The sequence below is a fragment of the Triticum urartu genome, chromosome 2A (genome assembly GCF_056163025.1).
Source record: "Triticum urartu cultivar PI428250 chromosome 2A, HENAU_Tu73, whole genome shotgun sequence".
In the NCBI taxonomy this organism is placed as follows: domain Eukaryota; kingdom Viridiplantae; phylum Streptophyta; class Magnoliopsida; order Poales; family Poaceae; genus Triticum; species Triticum urartu.
In genome coordinates, this window is record NC_141874.1 from 114,861,533 (window position 1) to 114,879,440 (window position 17,908).

The window sequence follows — 17,908 nt, forward strand, 5'->3', positions numbered from 1 at the left end:
GACACAAGCCGATGCGGATCAAACCATGACATGACCAAACATTTTATTTGACAATCGTGGTTAAAAGAAAACCAGTGGTCTTCAAATGAATACTTGAGCCTAACCCGGCCAAACCTCGGGCCGGGCCTAGCCAAGCCCGAGCCAAAAAACCTGGGCCCGAGCCCGGCCCGGCCCGGCCATCGGGCCTAGTTTTTAGGCCCAAGCCCGGCCTGAACATGCAAAAGCCCGCCGGGCCCCTTCAGAAAACGGCAAAAATGACGGGCCCGGGCCCAGCCCGGCCAGGCCACCGGGCTCAAAATCTAGGCCCGAGCCCGGCCGGGGAGCAGCGTCGGGCCGAGCCGGGTCGGGCTTTTTTGGGCCGGGCCGGCCAGGCCGGGCTGCCCATGGCCAGGTCTACTTGAGCCTACTCTACCAACAGCAATGCAGTGTGATAATAGTAACCTTGTTCCCACTACTACTGGACGATGAGATCTACTGTATTGGTTCTCTTGTACCCTTTGCAATCTCTGCACGTGGCTTTTGGGACAAAGTTTTTGGCACTCACACGCTGTCACGCAGTAGGGGTGTAGGGGGGTCGTCGTCTCTCTCCCAAACAACACTTCCCTTTCACGCCATGGCCCCCCATCTTTAAAAAAAACCTCCACTCCACTCCCGAGAGAGGAAATTCCCTCACCCTCTTCCTACTCTACTCACCCACACCACCGCCCACCCCACTCTTCTTCCGGTCTTCCTCGCTGTCTTCTTCCCCAGCCCTCCAGTTCGAAAATTCCCACCCTCGCGCCCAAACTCCAAACCCTAGCCGGTCCGGTCCGGCCCAGCCCCCCCCTCCGCCCCGCCGGCCCCGCGCGCGGAACATGCGGGATCTGGGCCCATGGCGACCGGCCCCGATCTGACCTCCTCCTCCGCCGCCGACGCCGCCGCCGCCGCCGCCTCGTCGGCGGCCAAGAAGGACCGCCACATCGTCAGTTGGAGCGCCCAGGTGCGCAACTGCTGTGCTCTTCTCTCCGTCTCGCGGTTGCGGAATTTCTTTTGCGTTTGTTTGCGCTTCCCCACTGGATTTTGGGATTTCTCTGGCTTGCCTCGGATTTGGGACTTTGCTTCTGTTCCCCTTTTTGATTTGGCGAAAAAAGAGAGAAGCGATTTTGGGCGTGTTTGGGCTATAATCCGCTGTTGTCACAGTTCTATTGTTGATTCTTGGACTTCATAGCCCAATTCCCCCTTTCCCCATGCTAACCGTGACAAATTGTTCCTTCCAACATGCCACTCCTTGGATTGCCTTCGAGTTTATCCTTGGAGTACCTCTGCGGTTCTACTCGATGGTTAAATTGCTCTCTGATGCTTCCAACTTCTTCCCTGTAGGAGGATGACGTGCTTCGCGCTCAGATTGCGCACCATGGAACTGACAAGTATGGACTACTCCTGTTTGTTACCTATCCTCACTTGCAGTAAGGCTTCTCAAATTAATCACGGCGTTTTCTTTTGCAGTTGGACAGTCATAGCCACACAATTCAAGGATAAGACTGCCAGGCAGTGCAGGAGGAGGTGTGTACCTCCCTCTTCCGACGGGGATCTCTTGTTGTAACATTTCTGGTGTTATAACATTTGTTCAGTTCTATTGTTTAAAGCATTTGTTCCGCTTGATTTTTGCTGCAGATGGTACAATTATTTGAATACAGAGTGCAAGAAAGGCGGGTGGTCTCGTGAAGAGGATATGCTTTTATGTGAGGTGAGAACTTGGTGTGTTTCTAGCATTTTAATTACTATAGGCGGCTAGGCGTAGGCAGTGAGTCTGCTTGAAATTAAGCACTGCTGCATCAGATAGTTAATTTTTAAGGGCCAAATTTCATCTCTGGGAGTAGGACAGTATGCTTCGTGTCATGGTCCTCAACCTCATATGACATGAAGAAAGGGGTTGGAGATAGAAATCGAGTTCAGGACATTGGCTAGAAAGGAAAAATAGTTATCACCTTGTAGCTTAACTTGTGTGCAGATTGGATCCTATCCTTGATTGCGTTCCTTTGGGAAAATGATGGATTTGTTTTATGAACTGTAGGACGTATGATTGTTATGTTCTTTTGTAGATGAGTAACTGCGTGAAGGGACCATGCATTGCTTAACGTCTCATAATACCATTATCATTCCTTTGATTAGACTGCAATTTGTGTTATGATACATTTGCAATGTTGCAAAAAGAAATTAGAAACCACCTGATGTACATTGTGCTGGTGTCTTCATAACTATCAGTTATTGCCGTACAACTCCTGCAACACCAAATGATAATCTTGGACTTGTCATGCAGGCTCAAAAGCTTCTTGGTAACAAATGGACTGAAATAGCAAAGGTTGTCTCAGGCAGGTGAGTTTCTTGCATTTGGTTGCTGTTTGCTGTAAGGTGAAAAGGATATTAGATACTCCCTCTCTACCGGTTTATAAGGCCTGCGCGTATCACTAGATCATCCATTTTATCAATGAAATATGAGTTATATGCCACAAAGAGTATACCATTGAAGTCATATTCGATAGAAGTTTCTAACAGTATACCTTTTGTAATACGTTTGTCGAATTGGCGATCTAGGGATACACGCAGGCCTTACCGACCGTGAGGGAGTATGTGAAACAAGATATCTGACATGTGAATGTTTGGTTTGCCTACTACAGAACTGATAATGCAGTGAAGAATCGATTTTCTACGTTATGCAAAAGGCGGGCCAAGGATGATGAACTATTCGAGGAAAATGGCACAGTATGCTCCAATGCAAGTGCAAAGAGGGTACTGACACAGTCTGGTGGCGTCACATGTGCTGCACCTGGCTCCTCACCACCTATTAAGAACATGAGGTACACACAGTACCAGCAGAAGCTGTTGGTTAATTATGTGAATGAACTTACACACTTTAACTTGTTCTTTCTGCAACCAGCTCTTGCAAACCTGATTTCAAGGAGAACATAGCACCAAATATGAAGTCATTTGCACAGCAAAAGAGCATACAACAGGATTCTCGGCAACCCCTTGCTAGCATTTGTCCAGACAATCAGAGTGTGAATATTGTAAAAACCCAGAGTCTTGTCACTAAAACCTCAACAAAGCAATTACATGGCGAAGAACAGAGCTGTGAGCCTATTATCCCAGATTCTGAATGTTTAACTTGATTCATGTGTTGTGTCAATGTTTGAACCTGCTCCATTTGCATAATTTCAGGTGTGAAGCATGAGGGTAATTTTTTGAAAAGGAATGATCCAAAACTTGCTACTTTACTTCAGCAAGCTGACTTGCTTTCTTCCCTAGCAACAAAAGTAAATACTGAAAATACAAGCCAAAGCATGGATGAAGCCTGGCAGGTATGGCATCGCCAGTTTGATGGTCTGAAGTAGATTTGTAGTTTTACATTTTAAAATAACTGTTTTATGCTTGACCTTTCAGAAACTACAGCATCATTTGGTTAAGAAAGATGATAATGACATGTCAGAGAGCAGTATGTCTGGAACAGCTTCACTCCTAGACGATCTCGACGATTTAATTGTTGATCCCTATGAGAATGAAGAAGAAGATGAACAGAAGTCCAGGTATATAATGAATAATATCTCATCCTTTTGGTTACTATTCTATGGCCTCAGCTATTGATCCACCACCATTCTGATGAACAGAGAGCAGAACGGAGCAACATCACAAATGGCTCCTGATCAAATAATGGATAATTGCCCAGTAGATCAAATCGCAGAAGAAAGTAGCCTTTGTGGAAACACACTATCTAGTACTATGGAACCTTGCCCAGGTAACCTATGCTCTTAATCTGAATTTAGTTACATGCCTTTCCATCCACATCGAAGAAGATTAATTGAAATTTGAAGCTAAATCAGTTGCAGAAATTCTAGCTCATATAAACTTGGGTGAGGCTGCGGAAGATATGGGGATTCATTTCATGGAATACAGTTCTCCTACTCGTGCAGCTCAAGCTCAGCAAGCTAAAGCAGATGCAGAAATACCAGCGTCTGTAGACTTGAGTGAGTCTGCCGAAGGTAGCTGGTCTCAGTTTATGGAATACACATCTCCCGCTCATACAGTTTTGCATGCTAACAGTTCTCCTGCTCATACAGTTCAAGCTGAGCAGGCTAAAGCAGATGCAGAAATACCAGTGTCCGTAGACTTGAGTGAGGCTGCCGAAGGTAGCTGGTCTCAGTTTATGGAATACACGTCTCCTGCTCATACAGTTTTGCATGCTGAAGGAGATGCAGAAACACCAGCATCTGTAAAGTTGAGGGAGGCTGCTGAAGGTAGCCTGCCTCAGTGTATGGAACATATGTCTCCTGCTCATACACTTCTGCGAGCTAAAAGAGATTCTGAAATACCAGCATCCGCAAACTCGAATGAGGCTGCAGAAGGTAGCTGGTCTCAATTTATGGAATACATGTCTCCTGCTCATATAGTTTTACATGCTAAAGCAGATGCAGAAACACCAGCATCCGTAAATTTGGGTGAGGCTGCCGAAGGTAGCCTGCCTCAATGTATGGAACCCATGTCTCCTGCTCATACACTTCTGCGAGCTAAAACAGATTATGAAATACCAGCATCAGCAAACTTGAGTGAGGCTGCCAAATATGACAGTCTTCAGTGTACAGAATGCACCTCTCCTGCTCGTGCAGATTTGCAAGCTAAAGCAGATGCAGAAATATCGGAGAATTTCAGTGAGGTTGCCCAAGATAGCAGGCTTCAATGTGCTAAATTTACTTCCCTTGCTCACACTGCTAGCAAAGGTAAAGCAGTTGCGAAGAAAGGAACTTCAGAGAACTGCAGCGACGTTCCCGAAGATAGCAGCACCCAGCCATGCATGGAATTCACCTCTCCTGCTCACACAGTTCCAACTTTCCATCCATTCACAGATAACGTGCCAACTCCAAAAATTACTGCCAGTGTAAGCTTTTGACTTATGTAGCCTGTCATTGTTAGTCTTATTTCACACACAATAACATACCTGAATCAAACACTTGGTAGTTACACATGTATTGTATTTGTTGAACTTTTCAGGAGAGAAATTTTTTGCTGTCTGTGCTTGAGTTGGCCTCACCTGGATCGAAGCCAGAAACTTCTCAGCAGCCTTCTTGCAAAAGGGCTCTTCTTAATAGCCTTTGAAGGGTATATATATGTTCGATGCAAATACATTTTGCATTTTTCGGTTCTCACCGTATCCAGCTCCAAGCCCGCCATGCTCCTCAGCATGTATACCTTGGCTCCCCTAGATCTAATTTTAACTAGGGTAGTTCTCCCTACTCCTATTTGCATCAAAGTGTGCCTAGCTCGTGTCATAGTTCAGCTGTTTGTATGAGGTCTCAATAGCTTGGTTTGTTGTCGTTGGTTGTACATATCGCATTGGCGGTGTTGTAGTAGCATACAAAATTTGGAAAAAAGGGGGGTGATGTACCCTGAGAGTTACAGCTTGTATTCAAAATATAGAATAAGGTATTCTTTGTGTAATTAACCCTTTGTAACTTCTATCCGGGCGCGGAATATATTGGCTTGGTTTGTGGTGTGACGTGATGACTTTCTTGTTGTTGGACATATGTGGTTGAATGAAACAATATATTTCTTCATCAGGTTGGATACTTGATAGTACCATCAATGCCCAGTTTTTTGTCCATTTTACGTACTCGTCTTTGCATGAGTTGAAAGACTTGATGCTGTTATGAACTGTTGCCTATCTGTCCTGATTCTAGAAAGAGGAATTGGTCTTTCAGGGCCATTTGCAGTGCCTTGGATTTCACAGAAAACTTATAAGTGAAAATCCTCACTGTTTCGTAGGAGTGTTTAGTTTTTATAAACTGGAACTTGATGCTTTTTGGTATGACTGTGCAAGATTTCAAGAGGTTAATCCTGGTGGGGTGTGTGGTGTCACGTTAAAGTTTTTTTTAAACACCATACGTACGCAAACTCTTGTACACATGCACATATATCCACCCTTACGAAGGCACACTCATCGCCACACACGCTTTCATAGGAACACCTTCTCCTAGCGAACGTACATCATTGCTGAAATAAATTTAGAAAAATGCGACCACGAGTCTATAATTTGAACCCTAGTGGATTGGTTTCACCACAAGAAATCTAACTATATAAACTACACTCAATTCACATGTCATGTTAAAGTCATGAAGGTTAACACGAAGGATAGTGAGATCATGCTCAGGTCTTGTTAGCTAAGTCTTGCGTTTCAGTGCCGGCCTACTCCCTCCGTTCGGAATTACTTGTCGCAGAAATGGATGTATCTAGATGTATTTTAGTTCTAAATACATCCATATCCGAGTCAAGTAATTCCGAACGGAGGGAGTACATGTCCGGTGGAAGATTGTAGTATCTTTGTTGATTAATTAATACTTCCTGTAATCTGAATTAATTGATGCAACCTCTATATAATATAGCATTGAGATTTTTTTTTTTGCGGGTGAATATAGTATTGAGATTGTATAGAGGTTGCTCCAATTAATTTGGACCAAAGGAAGTATACAATTTCTTTTTAGAAGAGAGAAGATGAACGAATCAGTCTATGGTTGGATGCTTAGGAGAATAGTGATATCCGTAATCCATCATAATTCAAGTCTTAGATTTGACACAGGTGTTCGCATTTTCTTGAATTTATTCCAGATCTTCGGGCGATGCGTGTTCAGTACTTTTTTAATCTTAAGATAATGTGCTGGCTTAGTCTCTCGGAGGGGCTCATATGAGTATGGTGTGCATGCTTGCATTCATAGAGGCGAGCATATATGCGTATGTATGAGCGTATACATGGTATATTTTTTTAGGGAATATACATGGTACATGTTGGCAAATACACGTATAAGAAGTGATTTTGTTTTTTTGGAAACAGGGTCAAACATAAGGGAAGGTCAAACTCAAACCAGCCCAAGCCCACCCAGAGGCATCAACAATTGTAGTACTTCCTTTGATCCTTTTTACTTTGCATATTAAAATTCTCTGAAGTCAAACTTCATAAAATTTAACCGTATTTATATGAAAAAATATCAACATCTGCCATGCTAAAGTTATACAATATGAAACTTTAAGTCATGACACATCTATTGATATTGATTTCAGATTGTGAATGTTGGTATTTTTTTCTATAAAGTTGGTCAAACTTTACGAGGCTTGACTTCAGTCAAATCTTATATGAAAACTAAAAAGGACACATGAAATACTGCCAAGCCCAAACAAATGGAATTCTAGGAGAAGCATCATGGTCGGCCACGTGTACTTGACCTGGCCCGGCGGCCGCCCCCTCTCCTCCTATTCACGGTTCGTCTCCACTTCCCGCCCGCCCGCCCGCCCGAGCACCAATGGGAGGAGCGTGACCTGCCTCGCTTCGCTAGCGAGCGCGACGGGGACGAGGGTCTCTAGAAGGCTCCGCTCCACTCCACGGCCACAAGGTGAACCTGCTGCTCAACTTCTCATCATAGCCCAGCAAGCTTTTGAACTTTGCCGTGCGTTTCGGGGCTGATTTTCAGCCGGGTTTTCGGGATCTTTTTGGGCGCCAGTAACTCACAGCACTCGCCGTCCAATCAAGCTGCTGCTTTTCTTGAGGTTTCTTTTTGGGTTTTTTCTCCCGGGATCGACAGGGGAGATCGGGACAGAGCCCGCATGAGACTCGATCGATTTCTCAAACTTATTTTGCCTTGCCTCCTCTACTAGATCCGCCTGTTCGTCCGGCACGGCTGTAGATTTTGGAGATGGAGATCACTCCTATCCCGCTCAATAAACTACTGCAGATGCCATTCCTTGTCGATTTCTGCCGCATTTTTTTTTTGTTTTTTCGAATTTATTCCTTTTTTCTTCTCTTCGCGATTTTGAATTTCATCATCGGATTCCTCCCTCGTGCGCGCACGGCTAATCACGAGCTCGCAACCGCCGCCCGCTTGGCCGCATGCAGGCTTCCCGAGAAATTTAAGGCGATTCTTTTTCTCCCCCCTTTTCCCTGGTCTCGGTGGGAGCCCTAATTTCAGTTTCAGTTTTAAATTTCAGTTTTTGTTTTCCCCGGAACCGTCGCCGCCTCCCCCCAAATCTCGCCGCGGCTCCCGGCCGGTGCTCTGCGCGAGCGAGCGAGCGGGCGATGGACTTCGACTTCGACTGCGCCGCCGCCTCGCCCGGCGGCCAGTGGATGGGCGAGACGGCGTCGCGGCGCCGGCAGCGCCGCCTCTCGTCCTCGTCGCTCAGGGCGTACCTCACGCCGGCCTTCGACGCCGTCGCCGCCGCCGGCCAGGGGGGCATCTCCCCTTCCTCGTACTCGTCGGGCGGGCTGGAGCTCGGGTTCGACACGTCGCTCCTCCGCCTCCGCCGCACCTGCTTCTCCGCCAACGCCGAGCTGGACAGCCGCCGCCTCCTCTACTCGCCGCAGTCGCCGCCGCCGCCGCCGCAGCAGCAGGCGCGGCCACGGCCGATGTACGCGATGGCGGACCATGAGGCGGCCTACCTCTACGCGCCGAAACGCCAGGTGATTAAGCCGCTCTCCAGATCTAACCCTCAGTGTCGCTATGGTCTTGCATTGCTGTCCGATGAAGTATTGAACTGATGCCTGGAGTAGTGGTCAGTGTCTTTAGCCCTTGGTTCTACTACTAGCTTGGTTAATATTGTGCATATCTCAATGCTCTTGATCTCTATAATGCCATGGTTACATGATTTCAATACTTCATCTGGTTAATCACAGAGAGAAAGACCACGGGTGTGGTGATGCATTGCAATGCAGAACTCTGGATTGTGTTCTTAGGGGGAAATGTTTCCATATATTTACTCAATTAGTTATAGTTTCTTCTTTTAGATAAGGGAAAACTCCCTGGGCCTCTGCATCCCAAGATGCACACAGCCTAATTAGCTATTGTGCAGACTGTCATACCACATACACCCGCAATACGAGCGCATGACTTATTTCTGACTGTGAAGGTTGTCTGAGGATGTACAAAACTTGAAACTAGTTACACCAAGCCATCCATTTTTCATTTGGGATGATGTCATCTATGTTTCCTAATGTCCTAACGCCACATATCAGACTATCTGTGGACTATGGTCATAGTACAGTCCATTAATTTACTAGTATATGGCAGTTTATGTTGTGGTCTTTATTAATTTAATGCCATGTTATTTGATAATGCATATGATCTACTAAGTTACTACCTACCGCAAATCCTATGAACTCACAATACAAGTGCATGACTTAGTTCTGACAGTAAAGGTTGCCCGAGAATGTACAAACTAGGAAACAAATTAAACCGAGCCATCCAATTTTCATTTGGGGATAGTGTCATCTATGTTCCTATGCCCTAACGCAACTTATCAGACTGTATGTAGACTCTGGCCATAATACAGTCATTAGTTTACTGTGGTAGCTCAGTTGTGGTCTTTAGTAATTTGATGTCGTGGTATTTGATAATGCATTTGAGCTACTAGTTACTACCCCTTGCGTCCCACAAAATAAGAGCGTTTTTGACACCACTAGTGTCAAAAATGCTCTTATATTATGATACAGAGGGAGTACTTATTACAAATTCTACTTAGTTCTTTACTTTGTCATACTGCATGATAGTTCAAGTTCTCCTTCAGTAATTCAGTTACTTGTAGCTTCAGTGTACAATTGCTTGTTCCCTAGCTCTCTCTTGTTGCTAGGAAAGGACAATTTCTGATCGGTCAGATAGGCATGACTCGTTAGATCATGGACTTTTTGTTTGCTCTTCTATCTAGAATAGAAAGAAATTGTTACTATATTGATCTGGTACATTGCCAAATAATTTTCTCATTTCCTTAGCTAGTCACTCTTGCTAGCCAGAGAAGAAACAATTTCTCATGTTTCAGATAAACATAAATTGATTAGCCCTTAAATGTTGTTGAAATCAAGTCGGTCCACCAGACTGCAGCATATTGACATTGTTTTAGGCCCTGTTTGGTTCATAAGTCCTAGGACTTTTTTTAGTCCCAACTTATAAGTCTTAAGTCCCTAAAAAGTCCCTACCTGTTTGGTTCCTGGGACTTAACATGGACTAAAAGACCATATTACAACTATAAGTCCCTATAAGTCCCTCCTTGAGAGTCTTATTTCATAAGTCCCAAATGCCCACTTTAAGTCCCTATAAGTCCCTCCTGTTTGGTTTAGATGGGACTTATAGGGACTTTTTTAAGTCCCTAAACCAATAAGTCCCTGAAAACAAACACCCTCTTAGATCCAGTTCCTTTGTCAAGCTTTAGCACAAATTTTATATGCCTTTACCTTGAACACAACATATGTGCCTGATTTTGGATCTTGTTCCATCGTTAAGCTCCAGATAAGTGGATAATTGTGTTCCTGGTACAGTTGCAATTTTTAGATTGGAATATTTCTTTCTAGCTCAACAGCAGGATCTCCAGTGTCAGGATCTAAACGCATTCATATACGCAGAGACAATTTTATCTTTTTGCAGCACGAGGGGTATGCGAGCAATCGATTCTCATTACCTGCTATATATTATCTCCATTTACTCATTACTTGCTATTCTTCTCTTCATCCTATAGCTGAAATTGTTAGCATGTTCATGCAGCCTCCCTCTAAACCAACACAACCATAAGATGATTTACTAGAATCATTCTCTTAAGCTAGTTTGGTGACTAGCCTAATATATTTCCCTTTTTGACAGTCCTTTATCATCAAAATCTACAGTGTGCTATATGCAGTAACATCTGTTCTGTCTTGTTTCATGTTGCATAGGCTGGCGGGCTCACTGGCGCACCAGGTTTTCCCGAACTCAAGCAAACATTTTCCAACTTCCGATCACCAGATGGTGCTGTCATCCTAGGAAACAGGCCGGACCTTCTGTCGACACCGAAACCTGGTTCGACGACACCTTCAGGGCAGGCGGTGTCTGCAGCAGCACAGCCAACCGAGGAGGAAGACGGCCTGATAGCCGAGGCCCTCTACGGGCGCAGCGGCCGACGCAGGCTGCCCATCTTCAGGGAAATCTGCCCGGAATAGAGCGACGCGGCGATGCCGGTCCTCCGCGACATGGATGAAATGGATTGCATTGCCCTGTATATTCCGTGTACCCCTCCTGTGTCCATACCATAGGCCTGTGAGATCAGATGTTATGTTACTCCTGAAGGAAGAAGACTGTTTACTAGTTTCCCAGTGGAGAATCTCTCTCCACTCTAGTCTCTGAGAAAATCATGCTATGGTCGACTTGAGCCGGCAGCGGACCCATTCGCTTGCCGTTTGTTAAAGAGTATTGCAAGGATTGCAGCAACAAATGCCATTGTGCTGCTCCATTGATGCAACTGCTACTAATTCTGTTACCAACACCTGGGCTCTGACCTCTCATCGACATGGCTGCAGATTGGTGACAATGCAACTTTTCGCAGCCAAAATGCATTTCCTTTTTTTTTTTGCCGAGAAAACTTCCGATCTAGACCGTCTCATATTCACAAGCAGGGTACAGAGAAAAACAGAATCGCAGGATATTCATACGCATACATATCGCCGAGGGGGCCATCTTTTCTTCTCGCACTAGTAGAAAGCTACAGCTTACAGGTAACATAAAGTGGAGGGATACAGCTCGGAAAATTTTGGCGCTTGCGTCGACCTGCATGCAGATCACAGGTCTCCATCGGCGAGTGGCGCCGACGACGTCGACGGCGACGGGGAGACCTTCCTCCGCACCTTCTCGGTGGTCCTCCCGATGGTCTCCTCGGCGGCCCTCGCCGCCGACACCGCCGTCTGCTCCACGGCCTCCTTGCCCATCGCCAGGCTCTGCTTGGCCGCCTTCTTCATCGACCCCGAGCTCCTCAGATCACACCTTCATCAGCCGCCACGCAAAAACAAGTAACCAACACGCCATGAGATGAGGGCACGCGTGCTTGGACCCGTGCACGGAGAAAGAAAGAAGAGAGCACGATATGTACCTTGGCTCGAGCGGGCGGAGCTTGAGGCACGCCAGCTTGGCCCACGCCCGGAGCGCGTCCAGCCAGCCCTCGTGCCCGGCGACGCCGATGGCGAGCTCCACCGGCTCGGGGGGCTTCTCGTCCGCCGCCGGCGCCGGCGGCGACACGAGGAAGACGACGACCGAGGCCGCGAGGAGCAGCGACGCGAGGGCGACGATGGCGGTCGCCGTGCCGCTTGTCCCCGCCGGCGACGCGAGCCCGTTGTTCCGGCCCTTTCCGCACATTTTTTTTTGCGGCTGGTGGTGGTGGCGGAGAGAAATGATCGGGACGGGAGGGAGGAGGGCTCGGCGGCGCTCCTGGATTGGCTCGGACGGTCGGACCGTACGTGGTGGTGTTGGGTGGGAGTTTTGATCGCTGGGGCGGACACGTGAGGCACCGCGTACGTGCGGCGGTTGGAGAGGACAGGTCGCCGAGCGAGGCTGCCGACTTCCGGGACACGTGTCGCGGCACGTACACGCAGCTGCTTTGGTAAAAGTAAAACAAATGAACCGGGCCGTGCCATGTCGTGTCAGATGTCAAAAGGTTAGTGCATCAGCCTATTGTGCCCGCCGGTCTAGCCTCCTGATACGAATCATCTCACGGCCGATACCATTGGAGCATCTACAATCAGACTTAAATCCGACCTCTCAAACGTCGCGTGTCGGCAGTCTCAAATATTTGATTCTATAATTAGATATCTTAAATTAGAAATCTTAAATTCATGTTATTACATGAAACGTGAAACCTAATCTCAGCGGAGCTCGCCCAGTTTTGCCATGTCCATGTCCGGCGACCGGCTGTGCTTCTTAGAGTGTTGGTCCGGTCACCGGCAAGGTAGAGTAGGGCATGGGACACGAGCCGGCTCACGAGACTCAAGGCGCCGTCTCTCATGTTCTACTCTTTCTCGTCGGAGCCCGAAAATTGAAAGGTGTCTGTGGACGTCAGATAGATGATGAATTCCCGATAAAAGGAGTCGGAGCGCCGCCTCGTACAGGCCTCCTCCCGGGAACGGCAGAGTGCAAGCCAGACAACCATCTCCTCCTTGGGGCCGCATGGGATGAGCTAGGGGTCGACGGGTTTGGAGGTGAAGAACTTGGATCCGCTGCCTGCCATGCCGGAGAAGACCAGACGAGAGCTTGGGTAGTGAAGGGGAGTGGAATGAAGAGGCTAGGGTTTGATTTGGCAAGCAGACGAGGAGGAATATATGTTGGGTCGGGTGGGCCATCATGGGCCGGGTCTATGTTGGTTGGCTATAATTAAAAGAAATTATGGGCACATGCCGATAAAAAAGAATATGCTGATTTGACTTTGATGAAAATATATGGGCAAATGAGCGCTAAAATAAGTAAAGAGAATACACCCTGGTAAAGCAAGGACTACCTGGTTATGTGCTGTGCTGATTATGCTAATGAAACTTGATTCATTGTAATTAATAATCCATCCAGTTACACCATCGTACAAGAGAGTGCTCGAAGCAACTATGCCCTGAAGTCGTCGTGAAGCCACAAAGTGAAAAGGCAACCACAACCTCAGAGGCGGACTCGAAGAAAAAAAGGCATGAGTTTGATGGTGGCCGCCATTCGAACCAACCCGATCACTATTCAGATGTCGTCGACCAAACATGACCCACGAGAACACCGCAGATCCTCGCTCTGTCGCCCCACCGTTGCGGCGACCGTTTTGATGGACACACCAATTATCTCTCCTGATGCTTCTTGCAAAAAGTATCTCTCCTGTTGCAACGCACGGGCATATGTGCTAGTATTAGAAAAATGAAACTTATGATATATCACTGAAATGGTGATCAGATTTTCGAAATTGATACTTGTGACATATATCACTGGAATGGTAACATGATTTGTGAAAATTGTGAAATCTGTGAATGGTACCACAATGTAACTGGAATGGGACTACTGAGTTCGTGAAATTATTGACATTCATGATTGTAAATTAGTTAACTATGGATTTGTGTTTATGGAATATTGAAATTTGTGCTCTCCGTATTCATGAAAATATTTTAAGAAATGTGTTTCGATATTTGCGAGATAAGATTTCATGTTTATGAAATTATCGAAATCCCCGTTTCTGATTTTTTTTGTAAAATATTGCTATTTTTTGTATATTGCAGATAGAGTGAAACTATTGAAAAATCTTTACCAAAAAAGAAAATAAAATGAAAATCATTTTGAAACTTTTGTAAGCATTACTTTAATATTTCAATTAATAAAGCTAGCTTACTTAGTGTTTGTGGTATACAAATACTGAAAATCGCTTGGGAATTGCTCTGATTCAACCGATTGAAAAGAGATGTTGCGTTGTGCTTGTGTCGCGTCGGCCGGCTCCTCCACACATCATTTTCCTTTTTCCGTCTGCCTCGCTCGTCATACTGAAGAGAGGGCTCCCATGGCGGGACAGAGATCAGGTGACAGGCACATTTGCATGTTACCGTGTGCCTTGCGGCTGGAATTTAAATTTAAACATTGCGAAAAAATCTGAAAAAAATCATGCATGTTCACATCACATAGTAAGATAACCCTTAAAAAATTCAGATCAAAATTCGAAATATACATCGAGAAGCCAAAAAGAGAAATCTTTTATGAATAGTTCGCGAATGGTTCTCTGTAGACTATTCACATCTGAGTTTCTCTTTTTTGCTACCTTTTGAGCACTGCGTTGGTTTTCTCTTGAAAAGGAAAGGGTGATGCAGCAAAATAGCGTAAGTATTTTCCTCAGTTTTTGAGAACCAAGGTATCAATCCAGTAGGAGGCCATGCACGAGTCCCTCGCACCTACACAAACAAATAAAATCCTCGCAACCAACGCAATAAAGGGGTTGTCAATCTCTTTACGGTAACTTACGAAAGTGAGATCTGATAGATATGATAAGATAATATTTTTGGTATTTTTATGATAAAGATGCAAAGTAAATAAAGCGAAATAAAAACGGCACCAGAAATAGCTTGTTGACGGGAGATTAATATGATGGAAAATAAACCCGGGGGCCATAGATTTCACTAGTGGCTTCTCTCGAGAGCATAAGTATTACGGTGGGTAAACAAATTACTGTTGAACAGTTGGCAGAATTGAGCATAGTTATGAGAATATCTAGGTATGATCATGTATATAGGCATCACGTCCGAGACAAGTAGACCGACTCCTGCCTGCATCTACTATTATTACTCTACACATCGACCGCTATCCAGCATGCATCTAGAGTATTAAATTCAAAGGAACAAAGTAACGTTTTAAGTAAGATGAAATGATGTAGAGGGATAAACTCATGCAATATGATATAAACCCCATCTTGTTATCCTCGATGGCAACAATACAATACGTGCCTTGCTGCCCTACTGTCACTGGGAAAGGACACTGCAAGATTGAACCCAAAGCTAAGCACTTCTCCCATTGCAAGAAAGAGCAATCTAGTAGGCCAAACCAAACTGATAATTCGAAGAGACTTGCAAAGACAACCAATCATACATAAAAGAATTTAGAGAAGATTCAAATATTGTTCATAGATAAACTTGATCATAAACCCATAATTTATCGGTCTCAACAAACACACCGCAAAAGAAGATTGCATCGAATAGATCTCCATGAGAATCGTGGAGAACTTTGTATTAAGATCCAAAAAGGGAGAAGAAGCCATCTAGCTAATAACTATGGACCTGAAGGTCTAAGGTAAACTACTCACACATCATTGGAGAGGCTATGGTGTTGATGTAGAAGCCCTCCGTGATCGATGCCCCCTCCGGCGGAGCTCCGGAAAAGGCCCCAAGATGGGATCTCACGGGTACAGAAGGTTGCGGCGGTGGAATTAGGTTTTTGGCTCCATATCTGATGGTTTGGGGGTACGTAGGTATATATAGGAGGAAGAAGTACGTCGGTGAAGCAACATGGGCCCCATGAGGGTGGAGGGCGCGCCTGGGGGGAGGGTAGGCGCCCCCTACCTCGTGCCTTCCTGGTAGCTTTCTTGACGTAGGGTCCAAGTCCTCTGGATCATGTTCGTTCCAAAAATCACGTTCCCGAAGGTTTCATTCCATTTGGACTCCGTTTGATATTCTTTTTCTACGAAACTCCGAAATAGGCAAAATCAGCAATTCTGGGCTGGGCTTCCTGTTAATAGGTTAGTCCCAAAAATAATATAAAAGTTTATAATAAAGCCCAATAATGTCCAAAACAGAATATAATATAGCATGGAACAATAAAAAATTATAGATACGTTGGAGACGTATCACGCACCGCATTGTCGTGGTGGGCAGGCTGGGTGAAGATGACGAAGAAGTCCAACGAGCCGCCTATCTCACTCCCCCCTTATCCTTTCATTCCGTATCTCTTTCCTGCAGAAAACATTGAGTCACTTGTTCTTCTCCTCTTTTTTCTTTTTCCTGCGGCACATCGCAGCCATGGCAGCACCATCGCCCGTCGCCCTAGACTGACGACGCCACCGCTCGCGTTGCTGCAATGCTTGCTCCTACACGCTGATACGTCCATTTTGCATCATGCTTTTATATCGATATTTATTGCATTATGGGTTGTTATTACACATTATGTCACAATACTTATGCCTATTCTCTCTTATTTTATAAGGTTTACATAAAGAGGGAGAATGCCGACAGCTGGGATTCTGAGCTAGAAAAGTAGAAAATATTCGAGACATGTTCTGCACAGCTCCAAAAGTCCTAAAACTTCACGGAAGACGTTTTCAAAATATATAAAAAATACCGAGCGCAAGAAGTTCACCAGGGGGGCCACACCCTGCCCACGAGGGTGGGGGACGCGCCCCCTACCTCGTGGGCCCCCTGGTGGCCCTCCGATGGCTATCTTCTGCTATATGAAGTCTTTCGATGAGGAAAAAATCATAAGCCATCTCCTCGGACGAAACTCCACCGCCACGAGGCGGAACCTTGGCGGAACCAATCAAGGGCTCTGGCGGAGCTGTTCTGCCGGGGAAACTTCCCTCCGGGGAAACTTCTCTTCGTAAAATGAAAGTCACAAGGGTGGGGGAGGGCGCGCCCCCTGCCTCGTGGGCCCCTCGGTGCTCCACCGACGTACTCCTTCCTCCTATATATACACACGTACCCCCAAACAATCAGAACAGGAGCCAAAAACCTAATTCCACCGCCGCAACTTTCTGTATCCACGAGATCCCATCTTGGGGCCTGTTCCGGAGCTCTGCCGGAAGAGTGGGCCGTCATCACGGAGGGCTTCTACATCATCATAGCCTCTCCGATGAAGTGTGAGTAGTTTACCTCAGACCTTCGGGTCCATAGTTAGTAGCTAGATGGCTTCTTCTCTCTCTTTGAATCTCAATACAAAGTTCTCCCCCTCTCTTGTGGAGATCTATTCGATGTAATCTTCTTTTTGCGGTGTGTTTGTTGAGACCGATGAATTGTGGGTTTATGATCAAGTCTATCTATGAATAATATTTGAATCTTCTCTGAATTCTTTTATGTATGATTGGTTATCTTTGCAAGTCTCTTCGAACTATCCGTTTGGTTTGGCCAACTAGATTGGTAGTTCTTGCCATGGGAGAAGCGCTTAGCTTTGGGTTTGATCTTGCGGTGTCCTTACCCAATGACAGAAGGGGCAGCAAGGCACGTATTGTATCATTGCCATCGAGGATAACAAGATGGGGTTTATTTCATATTGCATGAATTCATCTCTCTACATCATGTCATCTTGCTTAAGGCGTTACTTTGTTTTTAACTTAATACTCTAGATGCATGCTGGATAGCGGTCGATGAGTGGAGTAATAGTAGTAGATGCAGAATCGTTTCGATCTACTTGTCACGGACGTGATGCCTATATACATGATCATGCCTAGATATTCTCATAACTATGCTCAATTCTGTCAATTGCTCAACAGTAATTTGTTCACCCACCGTAGAATACTTATGCTCTTGAGAGAAGCCACTAGTGAAACCTATGGCCCCCGGGTCTATTCTCATCATATCAATCTCCATCATGTTAATATTGTTTTGCTTTTTTAC

At 45.7% G+C, this 17,908-nt stretch overlaps 3 protein-coding genes across 6 annotated transcripts; 2 read left to right on the top strand and 1 right to left on the bottom strand.

Moving 5' to 3' along the window:
* Positions 1-630: 630 nt before the first annotated feature.
* LOC125536150 (uncharacterized) lies at positions 631-5,527 on the top strand. 3 transcript variants are annotated; one of them, XM_048699298.2, is made up of 13 exons: positions 632-979; positions 1,360-1,406; positions 1,486-1,542; positions 1,654-1,726; positions 2,300-2,355; positions 2,658-2,837; positions 2,918-3,111; positions 3,199-3,338; positions 3,421-3,563; positions 3,645-3,772; positions 3,858-4,016; positions 4,095-4,909; positions 5,023-5,527. In XM_048699298.2, exons 1-13 carry the CDS (start codon positions 872-874, stop codon positions 5,125-5,127), a joined length of 2,205 nt encoding a protein of 734 aa, XP_048555255.2. In that variant the 5' UTR covers positions 632-871; the 3' UTR covers positions 5,128-5,527. The 3 variants fall into 3 exon arrangements, with proteins under 3 accessions (XP_048555253.2, XP_048555255.2, XP_048555252.2); XM_048699296.2 differs by having other exon boundaries at positions 631-979; positions 3,864-4,909; XM_048699295.2 differs by having other exon boundaries at positions 3,858-4,909.
* A 1,743-nt stretch (positions 5,528-7,270) lies between these two features.
* Positions 7,271-11,284, top strand: LOC125536151 (uncharacterized). 2 transcript variants are annotated; one of them, XM_048699299.2, is made up of 3 exons: positions 7,271-7,412; positions 7,992-8,473; positions 10,712-11,284. In XM_048699299.2, exons 2-3 carry the CDS (start codon positions 8,093-8,095, stop codon positions 10,973-10,975), a joined length of 645 nt encoding a protein of 214 aa, XP_048555256.2. In that variant the 5' UTR covers positions 7,271-7,412; positions 7,992-8,092; the 3' UTR covers positions 10,976-11,284. The 2 variants fall into 2 exon arrangements, with proteins under 2 accessions (XP_048555256.2, XP_048555250.2); XM_048699293.2 differs by having other exon boundaries at positions 8,005-8,473.
* A 173-nt stretch (positions 11,285-11,457) lies between these two features.
* Positions 11,458-12,273, bottom strand: LOC125536152 (uncharacterized). The gene is made up of 2 exons (XM_048699301.2): positions 11,899-12,273; positions 11,458-11,792 (listed from the first exon to the last, which is right to left on the bottom strand). Exons 1-2 carry the CDS (start codon positions 12,159-12,161, stop codon positions 11,591-11,593), a joined length of 465 nt encoding a protein of 154 aa, XP_048555258.1. The 5' UTR covers positions 12,162-12,273; the 3' UTR covers positions 11,458-11,590.
* Between the last annotated feature and the right edge of the window lie 5,635 nt (positions 12,274-17,908).